The 21,306-nt window shown below is 42.8% G+C and overlaps 1 protein-coding gene across 25 annotated transcripts in view; it reads left to right on the plus strand.

Moving 5' to 3' along the window:
• The window catches only part of clasp2 (cytoplasmic linker associated protein 2), a 322,540-nt gene that overhangs the window by 77,992 nt on the left and 223,242 nt on the right, over nucleotides 1–21,306 (plus strand). For all 25 annotated transcript variants that reach the window (XM_055633767.1, XM_055633768.1, XM_055633769.1 and 22 more), the window contains exon 7: nucleotides 945–1,015. In XM_055633767.1, coding sequence (XP_055489742.1) covers nucleotides 945–1,015 — 71 coding nt within the window. The remainder of the gene's footprint in view (nucleotides 1–944; nucleotides 1,016–21,306) is intronic.

The raw sequence follows: 21,306 nt of genomic DNA on the forward strand, positions 1-21,306 counted from the left end.
GATCCTCTTTATATAAAATGTCCTATTTCCCTTTTTTTGGTTAAAATTTTGATGTGAGTGTTTTAGGTGAAATTTGCCGATTTGCAACGCTTGGTGGCAGTTCACTGCAGAAAATGTGGCTAATTTCCATTTCACCAGATTTGCATACACATCCTTTTTCTATTTTACCCTTCCATTGGATTGGTGTTAAGCTCACTTATCTGCTGTCTTATGATCTAAATTTCAATCAGTTCAGTTTTTATTGTTGACGGTGGGAAATGATGTAATGTCTGACTTGTGGATTACCATATTGTTTTAGATATAAAATATGTGTAAAAGTAAGCAAATATTTGTCAACAAACACAATAGTAATGCAAGTCATGCATCACATTTTGTATTTCTACAACTTGATGCAATTCGTTGTAAGTTCAGTAAAGAATTATTGGAAAACAATAAAAAATTATTGGGAGGCATGGTGGCGCCATGGTAGAGCTACTGCCTTACAGCGCCAGGGACCCGGGTTTGATCCTGACTATGGGTGCTCATCTGTGCAGAGTTTGTACATTCTCACCGTAACCTGCGTGGTTTTTCTCCAAGATCTTCGGTTTCCTCCCACACTCCAAAGATGTAAAGGTTTGTAGGTTAATTGGCTTGGTGTAAATGTAAATTGTGCCGGTGTGTGTAGGGTAGTGTTAATGTGCAGGGGATCACTGGTGGGCGCGGTCTCGTTGGGCTGAAGGGCCTATTTCAGAGCTGGATCTCTAAACTAAATATCACTGTTCCAGTGCTGTTAATATATTGAATTGAATGAATCATCATTTAGTTATGTTGTTATAGTTTACATTACTGGCATGGCCTATTCACTCTTACATTGTAGCTGATTCATTTACTGTGTGAGAGTGTTGGGTCTATTTAAACATTAGAAGTTATTGTGTACTGTGCACTAATGTGACTTAAATTTTCAGTTTACAGATACTGTTTGGAAAATTTGATGATGTGCTGAAATCTGGAAACATGGTATTGAGTTTCGGCTATGGTAAATATATAGTAAATTTGTGTATTAATTTTGAAGTGTTCTAAATGCTTATCAATATTAGTTAACTTTTAAGTGCATTGTATACTTTCATATTAAGCTTTACAGGCTAAAATGAATGAGTCAAATCATGGTTGTTGAGTTTCAACGTAGACAGATATGATGCCAGCTACTTGCGTCCTCAAATGTACTTTTGTTAACAATTTGAAACAGTAGAAATTTCAAAAAGCTTGTGGGATCACATACATTATTTAAAATGCCACAGCAGGCACAGAAAATGATCAAACAGGCTGTTGAAATGCTGGCATTGACAGCTCCATTAGATGTAATGAACTGCTGTACTAAATCTTAGTTAGACTTCATCCCAAGAGCTAAAACCATTTGGTGTAAACAACTGAGAAAAGACATTGTTTTTGGAAACAGTGCAACCTCCATCTATAAGAATGCATTCAGTTAAATTATAAACACATTTCAAAAAGTAGGATTTTATTTTCGCTGCGTCAGATGGAAAGGAATAATTTGATTGTAGTTTTCAAGATATTGAATGGAATTGTAAGATTCTCACCTGCCATGCTATTTCTGACAAGTTCTAAGATGTTGAAACAAAGAAGTTATCCAGATCTTGCATATCCAGATATGCACAAGCATTAAAGGACACAAAGTGCTGGAGTAACTCACCAGGTCAGGCAGCATCTCTGGAGAACATGGACAGGTGATGTATCGGGTCGACTAAAGAAGGGTCTCGACCCAAAACGTCAACTGTCCGTATTCTCCAGAGATGCTGCCTGACCTGATGAGTTACTTCAACACTTTGTGTCCTCAAGATCTAAGAAGTACAATTTAAAAAATGGAGCTAAACCTTCAGGTGTGAAGTTGGGGAATGTTTAATGGAGAGTGGTGGAAGTGTAGAATTTTATTACAACGGGTAGTTATACAAGTCCAACACCGACTTTCTGGCACCGTTGGTTCCAGAGGCTTGCTGGATTATCCGTTTTGATAGACAATGGGAGGCCACGGACTACGACAGGATTTGAATGGTACTGGAACGGTCCGCCTATGCCGCCATTGGGCCGGGATACGGGCCAGAAATCGGCTATGGGAATGGATCAGCTGGCTCCGGCCAGGCTGGAATTCCAGATCCCCAGCCGCAGGTAGCATTGAGGCTGCCACTGCCTCAATCACAAGGATGTCCTTCCTCAAATTAGGAGACCAAAACTGTACACAATACTCCAGATGTGGTCTCACCAGAGCCCTATACAACTGCAGAAGAACCTCTTTAGTCCTATACTGAAATCCCCTTGTCGACCTGCCAATTGCCTGCGGATGTCCTGATGAGGCTGGGATTGGCCGCCTCATCTGATCTAGGGACCACATTTTCGAGGAGACTTCAGAGGGGATTTCAAATGCACTTTCGTAATTTTGTCCGGATTAAAGGAGGTTCCGGACCATCAGTTAGTGGAAAATCAGTGGTGCACCTGTACCAGTTTGATTGCCTAGTTTTTAAAACCACTGCTTAACAACAAAAATAATCAAAGTTGTAAAGTAATATGGGGAATGCATGGCCCCATGTTGCTACCCAACAGATTGTGTACAATCTCACTGAACAAAGTCCAAGTAACTTACTTTATCCCTATGTTTTTAGTTTATTTTTGAATTATTGACAACATGAGAATAGCTAGCACGACATAATGAGTCATCCATAGATAAATTCCACCACACAAAGAGTTGGGCTGAGCAAGAAGAAAGAGATGATCACCTTGTTGGGAGTGTACTACAGATCCCTAAATAGTCAACAGGAATTAGAAGAGCAAATATGCCTGGAGAATGCAGCCAGTTGCAGGGCTAATAGGGTTATCATAGTTGGGAATTTTAACTTTCCCAATATTGGCTGGGACTATCATATTGCTGAAAGGTTTAGACAGGATAGAATTTATCAAATGTGGTCAGGAAAGATTCCTTGGGTAAACCAGGTAATAATAATCAACCGCTAGAGATGTAACATCTGTCCCTACACACCCTCTCTCACTTCCATCCAGGAAGCTCATCAGCCCTTCCAGATGAGAATAAGGTTCATGTGCATCTCTTCAAACCTTATCTACTGTATTCAAAACTCCCAGTGTGGCCTCTTTTACATTGGCGTAGACTAGGCGTCCATTTTGCCAAACGCTTGCACTCTGCCGCCAAGGCCTGCTGGATCTACTGGTTGCTCACCATTTTAACTCCCCTTCCCATTCCCATATTGACCTTTCTGTCCTTAGCCTCTTCCATTGCCAGACTGACTCTACATACCAATGAGAGGAACAGCATCTCCTATTCCATTTGGGTAGTTTAGACAATAGGTGCAGGAGTAGGCTATTCAGCCCTTCGAGCCAGCACCACCATTTACTGTGATCATGGCTGATCATCCGCAATCAGTATCCCGTTCCTGCCTTCTCCCGTACCCTTTGACTCCGCTATCTTTAAGGCAGAGAATTCCACAGATCCCACTCCGGTAATATACAGTGGGTAATGGCCAGTGTTCACTCAAAACTTTATTGTACTACAACATAGAAACGTAGAAAATAGGTGCAGGAGTAGGCCATTCGGCCCTTCGAGCCTGCACCGCCATTCAATATGATCATGGCTGATCATCCAACTCAGTATCCCGTTCCTGGTTTATCTCCATACCCCCTGATCCCTTTAGCCACAAGGGCCACATCTAACTCCCTCTTAAATATAGCCAATGAACTGGTCTCAACTACATTCTGTGGCAGAGAATTCCAGAGATTCACCACTCTCTGTGTGGAAAAAGTGGTCAAACTTTGCCTAAAAATGGATTAACATGCACAATCCAAAGAGTACCGAATTATGAGAGTCTGAAGAAGGGGTCTCAACCAGAAACGTCACTGATTCCCTCTCTCCAGAGATGCTGCCTGTCCTGCTGAGTTACTCCAGCATTTTGCGTCTTTATCTTCAATTGAAACCAGCATCTGCAGTTCCTTCCTACACATAGTTGTTTTAAATGCCTGTCGGAAATCTATTTATTGGTGGATCTTTCTATAAATTGATTGCTGCAAAAGTCTTTAATTTAGTATTTGCTATCATCAAAGTATTGCAACCTTACTGCTGTGATGATCCCACGATTTGTTTGATAATTTATTCATGGGTGTCCAAGCAAAATTCTTCCACATCCTTCTTCATCTACTGTGTCAGTGATTCTTATATCTCACTCATATGGGGCAGAAACTTGCTCTGATAGTTGACAAACCACAGGATACATTGTAATGTGCAACATCTGTTGGCTGAGTAGCTTCATAAAATACTTTTGCTGAATCTGGCATTGCATCATCCCTGGTGATCAAGAGACCCATACAGATTTGTTAATCGGTTATTGTTCCGATTCAGTCGCTATGCCCTGCATCTGTTCATTGGGACTCTCAGCTAGTCATCTAATTCTGCCTTTTTCATAGTTTCTCCTTCCAATAACTATGTGGTACCTCTGCCTCAATTCCTCAAATCCTTCTTTGCTAGAATGTGATGTGTTGATCTAAAATGACATTCTTCTGCATTTTGAATGTGACAATGAACATCTTAAATACAACATTCTCTCATCCATCTGTACTCGTTCTCACCGAGCAAACAGCTAACAATGGCCTATTTCCTTTATCATTGTTACTTTTTTGCATATCTTTCATTTGTTCTATATCTCTCCACATCACCGTCTATATCTCTTGTTTCCCTTTCCCTGCTTCTCAGTCTGAAGAAGGATCTCGACACAAAACTTTACCTATTCATTTTCTCCAGAAATGCTGCTGACCCATTGTGTTTCTCTAGCTTTTTGTGTCTATCTTCGGCTTAAACCAGCATTTTGTAAACTACAAACAAAAGAATTAAATTATAATTCATTCAATTCAATATATTAACAGCACTAGAACAGTGACTTTTAGTTTAGAGATACAAAGTGGAAACAGGCCTTTCGGCACACCAAGTCCACGCCGACCAGCGATCTCCCGCACGCTAACACTACCCTCTACACACTAGGGACAAATTACATTTATACCAAGCCAATTAAGCAACAAACCTATAAGTCTTTGGAGTGTGGGAGGAAACCGAAGATCTTGGAGAAAACCCAAGCAGGTCACATACAAACATACAAACTCCGTAAAGACAGCACCTGTAGTCCGGATCGAATCCGGATCTCTGGGGCTGTAAGGCAGCAACTCATCTGCTGTGCCACCGTGCCATCCAAGGTGTGAGATAAGGGTTGATGAGTTGCCAATTGTGAGGCTAGAGGAAAGAATGTAAGTAGAAGGGGAACAGGAAAGGAAAATAGAATCCTAAAGTTTATAGAGTAATACAACGTGGAAAAAGCCCTTCGGCCCAACTTCCTCACCCTGACCAACATGCCCCATCTACAATAGTCCCACCTGCCTGCGTTTGGGAAATAACCCTCTAAACCTATCCTATCCATGTACTAACTGAATAAACTAAACTAAACAACCTGTCCAAATGGTTCTTAAACGTTATGATGGTAACTGCCTCAAGTACCTCCTCTGGTAGCTCGTTCCATACATCCACCACCCTTTGTGTAAAAAAGTTACCCCTCAGGTTCCCCCTCTCCTTAAGCCTATGTCCTCTGGTATTCCATTCCTCTAGACTGGGCAGAGGACCGTGACCCGATCTATTCCTCTCATAATTTTATACACCTCTATAATATCACCCCTTATCCTCCTGCGCTCCAAGGAATAAAGTCCTAGCCTGCTCAACCTCTCCCCACAGCTCAGGCCCCCGAGTCCTCGCAATGTCCTTATAAATATTCTGTGCATCTACCTGATCTATTCCCCTCATGATTTTATCCAATTCTATAAGAACAACCCTCATCCTCCTGCACTCGAAGGTATAAAGTCCTAGCCTTTTCACCCTCTCTCCACAGCTCAGGCCCTCGAGACCTGGCAATGTCCTTGTAAATATTCCCTGAGCCGTTTCCAGCTTCACAACATCTTTCTTGTAACATGTTGCCCAAAACTGAGCATAACACTGTATATGTGATGTCATTAACATCTTATATAACTACAACATGACCTTCTAACTTCTAAACTCAATACTCTGACAGCTGAAAGCCTTTTTGTGCCGTTCGTCTTTTTGACCTTTCAAGGAACTATGTAACTGCACTCTAGATCCCTCGGCTCTACAACACTCCCCAGAGCTCTACCATTCAGTGTGTAGGTCCTGCCTCGTTAATCGTAGCCAGGGCACCTGCAATTTCCTCTCTAGCTTCCTGCAATGTCCCCGGATATATCTGATCAGGTCCAGGAGATTTGTTTATCTTCATATGTGTCGGGACTTTCAGCACCTACACGACTCTAATACTGACTGTTCACAAGCCAATTCCTTTGACTGCCAAAAGTTCCCCAGACCTCATCTCTTTCCGCACGATAGAAACCGAGGAGAAATACTAATTGAGGACCTTGTTTTTTCAAAAATCTATTGTGGCCCATACAGTTGAATGCTTTGATTCCTGATGAGTCCCATTCCATCTATGGTTACTCTTTTTCCGTTTATGTACATAAAATCTCTTGGGATTATCTTTAATGCTATCTGCCAGAGCTATCTCCTGTCCCCTTTTTGTGCTCCTAATTTCCTTTTTTAGCCTGAACCTCAGTTTCTGAAATTGGTGCAAGCCCAGGTGGGGTACAGGGAAAAGAAAGGGGGAGGGGAGTGAAAACGAGGCAGGGTAATTTGATTACTTACCTTAAATTGGAGAATTCGATGTTCAGACCGTTCGGTTGCTAGTTGCCCAAGTGGAATGCGAGGTGCTGTTCCTCCAGTTTGTGTGTGGCTTCACTCTGGCAATGGAGGAGGCCCAGGACAGAAACATCAGTATGGGAATGAGAAGAGGAGTTAAAAATTGTTAGCAACCGGGAGGTCCTGTAGGCCTTGGTGGATCGAGCGTAAGTGTTTGGCGAAACAGTTGCCGAAGAAGCTTGGGCAGGAACTTGGAAGGGCAACTGGGGTCTCTGGATGGATGTGAGGGAGGAAGTAAAGGGACAGGGGTTACATCTGTGGTTGCAGGGAAATATACTTGGGAAGGGGTTTTTTTGTGGGAAGGTAAGAATGAATGAGCCAAAGAGTTGTGGAGGGAGCTGTCTCTACAGAAGGTGGAAAAGAGTATGGATGGGAAGATGTGGCTGGTGGTGGGCTCATGTTGGAGGTGAACGATCTTCAGAGAACAGTGTGTTGAATGCAGAGGCTGGTGAGCTGCGTGGTGAGCACCAGGGAATTATCCTTGTGCAACGTGCATGGAGATTTACCAGGTAATTAGTTTTCACATATGGAGTGATAGGTACCTGGAATGTGCTGCAAAGGGAATGGTGGCAGCAGATATGATAGCACCATTTGAGAGGCATATCTGAACGGCCTGATCCTGTGGTGTGTTTCATTTGTTCAAATCTACGAGTTTGGTATCATCTGCTTATTATCTTAGCTGCATTGTTGTTTGTCACTCGTTCTCGAGTAAGACCATGGCATCTTGCCTACAGTGTTGCGATGTGTATGGAGATAGCTAATTCGACCAATCTGGGTCATTAGCTCCATGAAGAGAGTATCAAAGAATTCTCTCTTGATATTGTGTAAAGGTCCTTCAAATATCCATTTCTTGAAGAAATTAAGTCTTTTTTTTTTAAATAAATTTTTATTAGAGGCATTTGCATATCATAATCCAAACCAGTACAGACTTTGTTTAACGGTTACATGTTAAGTATCTAGGTTTCCAGGGATCCAGTTACCAAAGTAGTTGGGATCCTCCTTTATCGGTTACCTATTAACATTGCCTCTAATCACTTATTTATATTTATAGATAGAAGAAAATAAAGAAAGAGAGAAAGAAAGAAAAAAATTAGAAAAATAGAATAAACTATCAATAACACAACTTGGGAGATAGATCCGTAGGTCAGAGAACATAACTATCATCTAGTCCTGGGTTCAGGCTTCAGTCCGGCCTCCGTGCCGGTCCAATCTACCCCTTCAAATAATCTATAAATGGAGACCATATTCTAATCAATAATTCTGGTTTGTCAATTAAGACATAACTAATTTTTTCCAAATGTAAGGTCTCCGACATCTCCATAATCCACATCTTGATTGTGGGGGTTGTTGGGTTTTTCCAAAATTTTAATATCAGTTTTTTCCCAGTTATACTGTAATCAAGGACATTTCTTTGGTTTATTGTGAGTTTTAGGTAATGTTCTGATATGCCCAATATTATTAATTTGGTGTTGGGATCAATTTGGATACTAACGACTACAGAGATTATTTAAAAAATATCCATCCAGTAATTTTTAATTTTCATACAGTTTACAAAAGTATGGGTTAAGTTAGCCATTTGGCATTGACATTTATCACAGATAGGAGAGATATTAGGAAAAATTCTATTTAATTTTGTTTTAGAATAATGCAGTCTATGTAGTACTTTAAAATGTATTAAAGAATGTCTGGTATTTAACGAACATTGGTGTATATGTTGTAGGTTTTCGTCCCAAATATCTTTCGTTATAGGTTGAGCTAATTCCTTTTCCCATGGTTGTCTCTATAATTCCGTCAGCGGATTCTCACTGTCTAATAATATGTTATAAATGTGAGATATTAATTTGACTGTGTTAGGGTGTTTATTCAAACATTCATCTAGAATCTCTTTGGTTCTCTAGTATGTGTTTTAACATAATCTTTAAGTTGTAAATATCTAAAAAGATTATTTGAATGTAATCCGTAATTCTGTTGTAACTCCTGAAACGAGAGCAAAATACCATTTCTATAAAGTAGGTATGTTGCAAAACCTACCTGAATCGTCGTTGAGAATCTGCCCCAGCCCGTGTGCGCGATTTTGGCGCTGTTTAGAGGGGGCGGGTTTAAAACGCGATTTTTACTAGGCTGTTGCAATCGAAAATGTTCAGCCTAGTAAATCATTAACGAAAATTCGCTGAAAGACCCTGTCGCAAAAGGTATTATTAGTTTTTTTGGCCTTGTATAATAGTTATAGTAGTTTAAAAATCACTCTCTAAACCCGCGACCTCTCGCAGCCCCAGGGTTTTATAAAGCAAACAATTAAAGGTATGTACCTTATTTTTACATTAAAAAGGGCTTCTTTAGAACCCTTTATACAAAGTTACTATTGCGAGTAGCTAATTTTGGGCTCTTTATATCCCGCAGTATTTTTCTGGGCATTTCAGGGCACTAATCTAGCGCAATGTGAACGTTCTAAACCAGCGCGTTCACAGGATCCCACTAGAAAGCTGATTTAAAATGGACTTTAATTTACAGCAATTGAACACTAAATTCCTTCCATTTGGCCTATAAATTAATGTAAATGAGATTTCAAAATCATGTTTTATTGAGAATTATTTATGAATATTATTTGGACACTTGGGCTATTTAAAAATGTTAATCATTTATTAAGAAATGGATAGATGTTTAGATCTAGTAATTGAAGTTTGAAATTAGCTACACTTGGGTAACTAACTAATCAGGTCATCCAAGTAAGATTATTTTATATTTGTTTCAGAATGGTTCAATCTACGATAACTGAAAATTTCATTCAGTTCTCTTAATTTTTAAGAAGGTTATGGCCTTTTGACAGCACATGATCACAGCTTTTTTGTTATGTCCATAGAAAATCAATAGGGAACAAGATGCTAATTTCCGAGTATGAAAATGGCCATAACTTTTTAAATACTTGAGATATGAAAGTGAATTAGGTGTCAAATTAAACTTCTTTTTATGTTTTATCTGATGGGATAAATTACAGACTTGATTTTTTAAATCTCAAAATTTTGTAACATTGCTATATAAAGATGCCCCATATTTTTAATTCCATAATTTTTCCATTGTGCGAACCCTTTGTCCAACACTGAGGGTTTAAATGAGGGATTATTTGCAATGGGGAGAGAAAGTGATAAATTATCCAATTTTAATGTCTTTTTTAGTTGCTTCCAAATTCAAATACCACTATATATTATAGGGTTTTCACTATAGATTTTTTTTATTCGATTTTGTGGGAGCTAACAGAATCGGACCAATTTCAAAAGGCAGACAGTCTTTCTTTTCCATCTTTAACCAGTCTGGTTGTTGATCCATATCTTCCAACCAAAAGTTCATATTTTTGACATTGACTGCCCAAAAGTAAAATAAAAACATTTGGTAAGACTAATCCTCCTTTGGTCTTAGATTTGCATAAGTGTTTTTTACTTATTCTATGGTTCTTATAATTCCAAATAAAACTTGTCACTATAGAGTCAACTTTAAAAAAAAAAAAAATGTTTTGGGGATGTATATAGGAATTGATTGAAAAAGGTATGGCAATTGCGGAAGGAAAATCATTTTTATAGCATTAATTCTGCCGAGCATTGAAATGAGTAGTGTTTTCCAGTATTGAATATTCTTATGCAGTTTATTAAGAAGAGGCAAAAAAATTGATTTAAATAAAGAAGTATATTTCTTGGTCACATAAATTCCAAGGTAATTAAATTTTTCATTTACTATTCTGAAAGGTGACTGTTGCAATATGTATAACTTAGGTTCCGTTATTAGCATAATCTCACTTTTATTCCAATTAATTCTATATCCAGAAAATAAACCAAATTGAGTTATAAGATTTAACAAGTTTGGAATGCTGAGATGGATGGACACTTTGAAATGGAGTCTTAATGCTTCAAATGCAGGATGAAAAATTGAAAACAATTTAAAAAATAGGTTAGGATCTCATTAAAGGACTATGCTATAATATGATTCATCTCCTTATGACCAATGAAATACTTTGTACAAGACCACACACAATCTAGTCCAATTCTGATTGTAGATAGATACAAAATGCTGGAATAACTCAGTGGGTCAGGCACCATCTCTGGAGAAAATAAATAAAGTGACAGTTCATGTTGTGATATGTAGGAAGAAACTGCAGATGCTGGTTTAAACCAAAGAAAGATACAAAAAAACTGTAGTAACTCAGCGGGTCACGCAGCATCTCTGGAGGACAGAAATACCTGCAAGTGTAGGTGAGCCACAGGGGGGGATGGGGTCATATGGGGGAAGAAGGAAGAGGGGAAGGGTTATGTAGATATCTAAAATGGGAGAATTCAATGTTCCTATAGCTGGATTGTAAGCTACCCAAGCAAAACATGAGTTGTTTCTCCAGTTTGCGTATGGCCTCACTCTGGCAATGGAGGTGGCCTAGGATAGAAAAAATGTTATGGGAATGGGAAAATGGATAGCAACCGGGAGATCCTGCAGGCCTCGAAACAAGTCACTGAGTCTATGCTAGATTTTGCCGATGTACAGGAGACCACATTGGGACCACCGGATGAACATTAGGTTTGATATGAACTTAATTAGGTTGGACAAGGTGCATATGAACCTCATGGATAGGTTTAACCTGGATAGGTTGCTGCGTTGTCTAGATGGAGCTGAGGGAGGAGGTGGAGGACCAGGTGTTACATCTTCTGCGGTTGCAGGGGAAGGGACCTGTGGAGGGGGTGGTTGGGCTGGGAAAAGATGAATGAACCACGGAGTTGCAGAGGGAGCAGTCTCGGCAGAGGGCGGAAAGGAGAGGGGATGGGGAGGTGTGACTGGTGATAGCTTCACGTTGGAGGTGACAGATGCATTGGAGGGTGCTGCGTTGGAAGCAGAGGCTGGTGGGGTGTAACCAGGTGAAGTCTATCCTTCTGTCTGGGGAAAGGTAGAGCGTGAGCAGAATAATAATAATAATATTATATTTTATTGTGCATATAGGTGCAACGAGATTTGATATGCAGCTTCCATCTGATGTCATAACTTAAACAACTAATAACATTTAGATACCCAGTGAAACATGAGTTATAAAAAAGAACAGTAAAACTAAGCGATACAGAGGAGATGTGGGTGAGGGATCCATCTATGACATCAGGCGAGAAGCCACGTTTCCTAAAGGCAGTCCGAAAGCAACGCCTATTATTTTTCTCCAGAGATACAGCCTGACCCGCTGAGTTACTCCAGCATTTTGTGTCTATCTTTACTAAAGAACAAGGACACCTTGAATGTCCTAGAATGGAAAGCATCATGTTAGGAGCAGATGTGGCGGATACAGAGGTATTGAGAATAAGTGATATGGTCTTTGCAAGAGGCAGGGAGGGAGGAAGTGTAGTGCAGATCATATGTGGGAGTCGGTAGGTTTGTAGTAGACATCAGTCGATCTATCTGCCCCCTGTGATGTAGACAAAGACGTCAAGAAAGGGGAGAGAGGTGTCAGAGATAACAGAGCAAGATGCTGCTAGTGCAGGGTGGAAAGTGTAGTTTAGTTTTGCTTTGTTTAAAGATACAGGGTGGAAACAGGCCCTTCAGCCCACCGGGTCTGCGCCGACCAGTGATCCCCACACATTAACACTATCCTACACACACAAGGGACAATGTCTACATTTACCAAGCCAATTAACCTACATACCTGTACATCTTTGGAGTGTGGGAGGAAACCGAACATCTTGGAGAAAACCCACACAGGTCACGGGGAGAATGTACAAACTCCGTGCAGACAGCACCTGTAGTCAGGATCGAAGTCGGGTCTCTGGCGTTGTATTCGCTGTAAGGCAGCAACTCTGCTGCTGCGCCACCGTGACCGCAGGTGAACATAAATATGAACATTGATTTCTTCAATTTCAAGTAATACCCCACCTATCCCCTCCACGCCTTTTCCCACCTCATCCCACCCCACTCTGGTGTAGCCATATTTCTCTGACCACCCCAGTCACCCTGTTTCATTCTCTTCCTCCAGTGTTAATTCTCCCACCCCTCATGTCCCCGAGACCCCCATTTCCCTTTATCCTCCACATCCTGTTTATCTCCCCTTCATCCCCTTCCACCCATATGCCTCCCTCTGGCTTTACTTTCTCTGCTCCTCTTGTATTTGAGACTCTTTTTGTCTCCTTTTCATCTATCGCATTTGTCACTAACTCCAGCAATTTACTAATCACCCTCTCTCACCTGTATTCACTTATCACTTGCTGCGCTTTGCCTCAATTGCCCCACTCCCATTCCCAACTCTTTTATTCAACTTCTCTTCCCACTCTCTCCCAGACTACATCAGTCAAGAAAAGGGACCCCCTCTCTTAGCATGTGGTGACCGTACCTTCAACAGATGCTGCCTGACCTGCAGAATTTCTCTGACACTTTATTTTTTTGCACAAAGGCAACTTTGCCTTGGCTTTTTTTTTCTCTCATTGCCAGCTCAATAAGCAGTATAAACCTCCTCCCAGTACTGCCATCCTGTCCGAGATTATGTCTGATCCGCTGAGTTACTCCAGCTTTTTGTGTCTAACTTCCTGCCACTAGTCTGGTAATTTTGCCTGTAACCGCAGGCAGGTGGGACAGTTCACATTTTCCACATTATTCTCCATTTGTCAAATTTTAAAATCCCTTTATTTAGCTTATTTTTTATTTTCTCCTAATGACAGAGATTGTGTCTGCATACATTGAGTACTCAGATTGTGTCTGCATACATTGAGTACTCAGATTAGCCTAATTTGCCTAACATAGCCCTTGTAATCTAGTCTCAATCACGTCCCCCCAATCCCCACCCCCCCCCCCCCCCCCCAACATCCCCCCTCCCCCCCCCCCCCCCTCCCCCCCTTTTGTCTATACCCCTCCCCCCCCCCCCAATGTCCCCCCCCCCCCCCCCCCCCCCCCCCCCCCCCCCCTACCTTCAATTCTTCTCTGGATGTGGGAAGAAATAGAGCTAACTTACAAGAAGTACATACAAGGATATCTTGGGATGTGGGAAGAATTCCCCACCCTCCCGCCCTCCATCCCCCCCCCCGCTCCCCCACCCGCCCCCCCCCCCCCCCCCCCCCCCCCCCCCCCCCCCCCCCCCTCCCCCCCCTCCCCCTCCCCCCCCCCCCCATCACCCCATATTGCACGATATCTTTGGGATGTGGGAAGAAATCAGAACCCACACGATAACACGGAGAATGTACACATTCCACACAGATAACACAAGAAGAAGGTTTCGGCCCAAAACGTTGCATATTTCCTTCGCTCCATAGATGCTGCTGCACCCGCTGAGTTTCTCCAGCTTTTTTGTGTACACACAAGAGTTCAGTATTGACTCAAGGCATTATAAATGCACAGCACCAGATAAATTAGAGAAACAGGCTTTCAGAGTGTTCATCCAAGTCATTTAGATAAATTGTGGAAAGGTGAGGGACCAGCATTAGTCACCATTGCACATCACTCGTTCTGCTTTCCCAGCTACAAAAAGACTTATTTATGCCTATTATGTCTATCACATTTACATCCTACACTGCATGACAATGAACTTAGTGTGGTGCTCTAAATTTGCTGGTGCTGTCAACCAGGATATTGATCCTCTTCCCATTCAGGTGCAACCTGCCCCTTTTATATAGGTCACCTATGCCCCAGGAGAAATCTCAATGGTCCAAAAATCTGACTCGCTGCCCCCTGCACCAATTTCCCATGCATTCACCTGTTCTATCTCCCCGTCCCTACCCTCACTAGCACGTGGCCCTGGAGGTAATCTGTAGATTACCACTCACGAGTTCCTGCTTTTTAACCTTTTGCTGAACACTTTGTACTCTCTCTGCAAGAGAAGATCCCTTTTCCTACCTATCTCTTTTATGCCATTTTGCACAACAATGCGGCTGCTCACCAACCCACCCCCTCCCCCCACTTGAGAATGTTCTTCAGCAGCTCCGCGACATCTTGACCTCTGGCACCAGGGAGGCAACACACCATCTTGCAATCCCATTTGCTGCCACAGAATCTCCTGTCTAACCCCCTAACTAATGAGTCTTCACTCTGTCCGCCTGGACCTACCTGATCTCCCAGTCGCCAAACACTTTAATTCCCCTTCCCATTCCCACACTCACCTTTCTGCCCTGGGCCTCCTCCATTGCCAGAGTGAGGCCTAATGCAAAATGGAGAAACAACATCTCATATTTTGCTTGGGCAGCTTACAGCCCAGCAGTAAAAATATTTATTTTTCTAACTTCAAGTAACCCTTGCATCCCCCCCTCTCTCCAACCCTCCCCCACCCGTCATACTAGCTTCAAAGTTGTCTTGTTGAGTCTCATTGTCTGTAACTCGTTTTCCACCTAGCCCACAGCTAACAATGGCCTGTTTCCTTTATCATCGTGACTTTTTTGCATATCTTGCATTCATTTGTTTTATATCTCTACTTCACTGTCTATATCTCTCATTTCCCTTTCCCCTGACTCTCAGTGTAAAGATGGGTCTCGACACGAAACGTCACCTACTCCTTTTTCCCCAAAGATACTGTCTGTCCCGCTGAGTTACTCCAGCTTCTTGTGTCTATCTCCGGTTTAAACCAGCATCTGCAGTTCCTTCCTACACAGTATTCTTTTAAATCACTTTAGGCCTATGTTACCATCCTAACGCACTGTACCTCAGTGCCAGGCCTGGTGGTACAGACCTGACTGCTGTTGTTGCTTTCTCCTGAATGGTCATCCCCCCCCCCTCAACAGTATCCAAAAGGGTATACTTGTTTTGGAAGTAAATGGCTACAGGGGGTTCCTGCACTCTCTGCCTATTCCCTTTGCTGGAATCTACCTTCTGTCTGCTCCTTAAATGTGACCACCGGACTATAACTCACTTTAACTCTCACTCTCCCGGGCAATCCGAAAGTTGTTCAGCCGCAGCTCCAGTTTCCTCACTCGGTCAGTCAGGAGCTACAGCTGGATGCAGTTAACACAGGTGTAAACCTCAAGGATACTGGAAGTTTCCTTAATTTCCCACATCTGGCAGGAGAAGCATACCAGTGCCCTAACTGATATATTCTCTGCACTAAAACCCAAGGAAAAGTCACAAAAAGTAAACCAGACCTTACCTTATTCAGCCTCCTCACCATAGCCCCTCGTGCGTCAAAGCCTCTACGCTTACCCTCAAACATAGCACTTGGATATTGAGATATTATGCCCATGTCCTTACAATGGCTGCTTAGATTCAGTAGGTTTCCACCCATATCAATTATAACCTCCCTGTCACTGAGTCCCATCCTCGTTCCTGTAGATTTTCCATTCCATTTCTCTGGTTTCTGCTCTGATAACATCTTTCCATTCCAGTACTTTTCAGATATTTTTTATATAGTAATTATCATAAATGTCTGTCTACCAAAATTCACAACTGCTTTGCCAATATGTACACTCACCCAGTCTTTCAGCTAGAACAAAACAAGGGTGCCCCACCTGTATTGTATATTCAATGGATCCTCCATGATTTCCACAATCCTCCTGTGGGATCATAAGGTCATAAGTGATGGGAGCAGAATTAGGCTATTCGTCCCATCAAGTCTACTCTGCCATTCAATCATGCCTTCTCCTGCCTTCTCCCTATAATCCCTGAAACCCATACTAATCAAGAATCTAATGCTGCTGGAAAAAATATCCATTAACTTGGCCTCCACAACCTTCTGTGGCAAAGAATTCCACAGATTTAGCACCCTCTGACTAAAGAAATTCCTTCTCATCTTCCTAAAGAAACATCCTTTAACTCTAAGGCTATGACCTCCGGTCCTTGACTCTCCCACTTGTGGAAACATCCTCTCCACACCCACTCTATCCAAGCCTTTCACTATTTGGTACGTTACAATGAGGTCCCCCCCTCATTCTTCTAAACTCCAGCGAGAACAAGTCCAGTGCCGCCAAACGCTCATCATATGTTAACCCACTCATTCCTGGGATCATTCTTGTAAATCTCCTCTGGACCCTATCCAGGGGAAGCACATCCTTCCTCGGATATGGTGCCCAAAATTGCCCACAGTACTCCAAATGCAGCCTGACCAGCAGCTTGCATCCCTGTTTTTGTATTCTATCCCTCATATCTGTGGGATCTTCCCCTTCCCAAACCTTTTCATCAAAGGACCATTCTGTCCACACCTCCCTGGTAAAACTCTACCAACTGATGCTCCCAAAATCTTTGCATTGTGGAATGTGTAAGAGGTATTCAAACAGAAACATGGCATATTTCTGAAATGTTTGATACACCAAAGCCTATTTTAACATCAAATGAACCTGCAAATTATTGTATCAGGAATTTTCACATATCATTGTGGTTTGTGATCATTTGCCCTTTCCATTCCATTTTATTTGCAATAAGCCCCAAAATCTTGACATCAGTCAATGTACATTTGTTAGTACATAGTATGGTGGGATTTGTGTGAAAAAATAAAGTTTTTTATAAATGTATGGTAAATACATCACAAAAGAATTCTAACTTTTGAGGAATACTTCTATTGAAGGGACCAGAGCCATGGAAACAAAATTTTATTATGTTGTAATATTCTTACAAATTCATAATAATAATGATCACCTATACAATTTAAATATACACCCGTAAAGGTCTCAAACCTGATGCATCTAAAGGAGATGAATTAACTGGACATGTGTTCTCGCTATTGGTTTATTTCTTTTTTCAACCATCTATTTGTCATATCTCCCTAATCTTTCAGTATTCGTAAAATTCCTTTGGCAGCACATTTTTATAGGATTAGAGTCAATTTAGTAACTTTAAATGCTCAGCCAGAGAAGGAAACATGCAGGTTCCCATTGCATTTCCTGGTGATCATTTCACCATGCTTGATAAGTCTTGCAGTCTAATGAACCAGAATATTATTTGACTGTTTTGTCAGTTTCGCAAAATATGCTTTTTGTTAGGAAATTGAAGTTCCATATTTTTCAACACATCTCAAGGAATTATAAGACTGTATGATTGTGTGCCACCAACAGGAAGTCTTGGCTCCTGGATGTACATATTCATACATGTATGTATATCCAGTGTCGGTGGATGTACATATTAATACATATATGTATATCCAGGATCTCCTGTGTCAGCGCGAGTAACCTCAGTTGGTCCCTTGATCGCGCTGACACAGGTGTAAGCTCCACCGCCTGCTGTCCTGTTATCCATTGCCCGTTGACCCGCTCCACTCTATGAGCTTTGCTCTTGAGCTGGTCCCCTAACTGTCCGGTCTACATTGAAAGACACGGACTGGGTAGTGAATGCCATGCAGTGTCACCCAGCGCAGCAAGTGAGGCCATGTCCTGCTCCCGGCGGCAGTCGGAATTTAAGGAAAAGCGGACGCTCGTAGCCACCTGAGCTACTTCCCTCCCCGGCCACAATGCAGTGGCTCCGCGCCCGGAGCACCTTGGCAGCGGTGAGTGAGTTGTTGGCATGATCCTTGAGCTCCTCCTTCTCAATGCTCCTGCCTGTGCTAACCTGGGCCAGACTCCCCACACGCTGTGAAAGGAACTCTTCCCCCCCCCCCCCCCCCCCCCCCCCCCCCCCCCCCCCCCAGCAGCGCTGCCCTTTTACAACCGCTTCCCATTTTACAACCGCTTCCCATCAGCTGCCAGCAATGAGGGATAGACTTGGCTATCCCCCAGTACAGCAACATCGTTCTTGATGTTGCTGTACTGAGGGATAGACTTGGCTATCCCCCAGTACAGCAACATCGTTCTTAATGTTGCTGTACTGAGGGATAGCCAAGTCTATATTTCTTGGCTAACAACCTAAACTTCGACCTCCAGGAGGCAGGTAAATTTTCGTGCCTTATTTTGGGTAAAAAATAGCGTCTTCATTGCCGGGAAATACGGAACACAGCTGCTGGGTGAGGCCCTGAACTGGTCATTCACGCCATTTATACTTTCTGGCCTTAATCAATTAATTTGTACAAAAGAAGCCATAAAGAAGCCATCAATAATAAAATTTATAGGCAGCTCTTATTTCACCCGCCTCCCTTAAACTCCTGTGAGAATCAGGAGCAGCAGCATGCAATTCAGCCCCACGAGCCTGCTCTGTACATCAGTAATGACAAAGCTGATTCATTCTTGGCCTCAAAACTATTGGGTGGCACGGTGGCATAGTGGTAAAGCTACTGTCACACAGCGCCAGAGAACCCGAGTTTGATCTTGACTACGGGTGCTTGTCTGTACAGAGTTTGTACGTTCTCCCCGTGACCTCGAGAGTTCAAGAGAGTTTATTGTCATGTGTCCCTGATAGGACAATGACATTCTTGTTTTGCTTTAGCACACCAGAACATAGTAGGCACGAATACAGAACAGATCATTGTGTCCATATACCATTGTATTAATATATACACACATGAATAAATAAACTGATAAAGTGCAATTAAACAGATTATGGGCTATTAATGTTCACAGTTTTGTCCGAGCCAAGTTTAATAGCCTGATGGCTGTGGGGAAGTAGCTATTCCTGAACCTAGTCGTTGCAGTCTTCAGGCTCCTGTACCTTCTACCTGAAGGTAGTGGGGAGATGAGTGAATGGTGTGGTGTGGGTTCTTGATGATGCTGCCAGCCTTTTTTGAGGCATTGACTGTGATAGATCCCCTTGATGGAAGGGAGGTCAGAGTTGGTGATGGACTGGGCAGTGTTTACTACTTTTTGTAGTCTTTTCCGCTCCAGGGCGCTCAAGTTTCCGAACCAAGCCACGATGCAACCGGTCAGCATGCTCTCTACTGTGCACCTGTAGAAGTTAGAGAGAGTCCTCCTTGACATACCGACTCTCCGTAATCTTCTCAGGAAGTAGAAGCGCTAATGTGCTTTCTTTATGATTGCATCAGTGTTCTCGGACCAGGAAAGATCTTCAGAGATATGCACGCCCAGGAATTTGAAGCTCTTGACCCTTTCCACCATCGACCCATTGATATAAACGGGACAGTGGGTCCCCATCCTACCCCTTCCAAAGTCCACAATCAGTTCCTTAGTTTTGCTGGTGTTGAGAGCCAGGTTATTGTGCTGGCACCATTTGGTCAGTCAGTCGGTCGATCTCACTTCTGTACTCTGACTCATCGCCATCAGTGATACGTCCCACAACAGTGGTATCGTCAGCGAACTTGATGATGGAGTTCACACTATGACCGGCTACGCAGTCATGAGTATAGAGTAAGTACAGCAGGGGGCTGAGCACGCAGCCTTGAGGTGCTCCCGTGCTGATTGTTATCGAGGCTGACACATTTCCACCAATACGAACTGACTGTGGTCTGTGAATGAGGAAGTCGAGGATCCAGTGCAGAAGGATGTGTAGAGACCCAGATCTGAGAGCTTGGTAACCAGGTTAGAGGGGATGATTGTATTAAATGCCGAGCTGTAATCGATGAATAACGGCCTGACAGTTTTTGTTGTCCAAGTGGCCCAGTTTTTGTTGTCCAAGAGGCAGAAAAATAAAGACCATTTTAGCCTACTAGCCACACATTTCCTCCCGACTACTAGTCTGTGCCCGTCTTTTTTGCTGACCGGATTTGTTTAATTTACCCTACACGCCCGAGTCACAGGGCTGCAGTATTCCCACCTGCAACCCTGTGACCATGCTCACCCTCTACCTGCGCCACAACCTGGCAGATTATTTTAAACCATACCGAGTAGTGTGAACAAATCTCCTGCACGGATCATTTTCCCCTTCAAGGTTAGGTTCAACCCACTTTTCTCACAGAGGTCCACCTGGTCCAGAGGTAATCCCAATGATCCAAGTCCTAAAATCCACCCCCTCCCCCTCCACGGCAGCATCACTTTAGCCACCGATTCACCAATCATCTCCTATTTCTACCCCTTGTTAGCACTCGGTGCAGGGAGCAATGCCCTGGTTATGAGCCTAGAAGTTCGGCTTTTTAACCTCTGCCTAACTCCCTAAACTTACTTTGCATCCCTGTTCCTACTATATTATTTGTGCCAACTGGCTCTGGCTCTTAAACATAGAAACATAGAAACATAGAAAATAGGTGCAGGAGCAGGCCATTCGGCCCTTCGAGCCTGCACCGACATTCAATATGATCATGGTTGATCTTCTCGCTCTCCCTTGTGTACCTGATCCAAGACATCACTAACCCTGGCACAAGGGAAGCAACTGACTATTCTAGTGTCTCTCTCTCTCTCATCCACATAAGCTCTTGGCTGTTCTCCTAACTAATGAATTCCTCACCACTCACTATCAAGGGCGGCACAGTGGGGCAGTGGTAGAGTGGCTGCCTTACAGCTCCAGAGACTCAGGTTCGATCCTGACAACGGGTGCCGTTTGTGCTGAGTTTGTATGGTCTTCCTGTGGCCGCATGGGTTTTCTCTGGGTGCTCCAGTTTCCTCCCACATTCTAAAGATGTGCGGGTTTGGCAGGTTAATTGGCTTCTGTAAAAAATTCTCCCTGGTGAGAGCGGGATAGAACTAGTGTACAAGTGATGGCTGGCGGTGTGGACTCGGTGGGCCAAAGGGCCTGTTTCCATGTATCTATCAATCCTAAGTTACAACACCACTGCT

This window comes from Leucoraja erinacea, chromosome 4, assembly GCF_028641065.1.
Source record: "Leucoraja erinacea ecotype New England chromosome 4, Leri_hhj_1, whole genome shotgun sequence".
In the NCBI taxonomy this organism is placed as follows: domain Eukaryota; kingdom Metazoa; phylum Chordata; class Chondrichthyes; order Rajiformes; family Rajidae; genus Leucoraja; species Leucoraja erinaceus.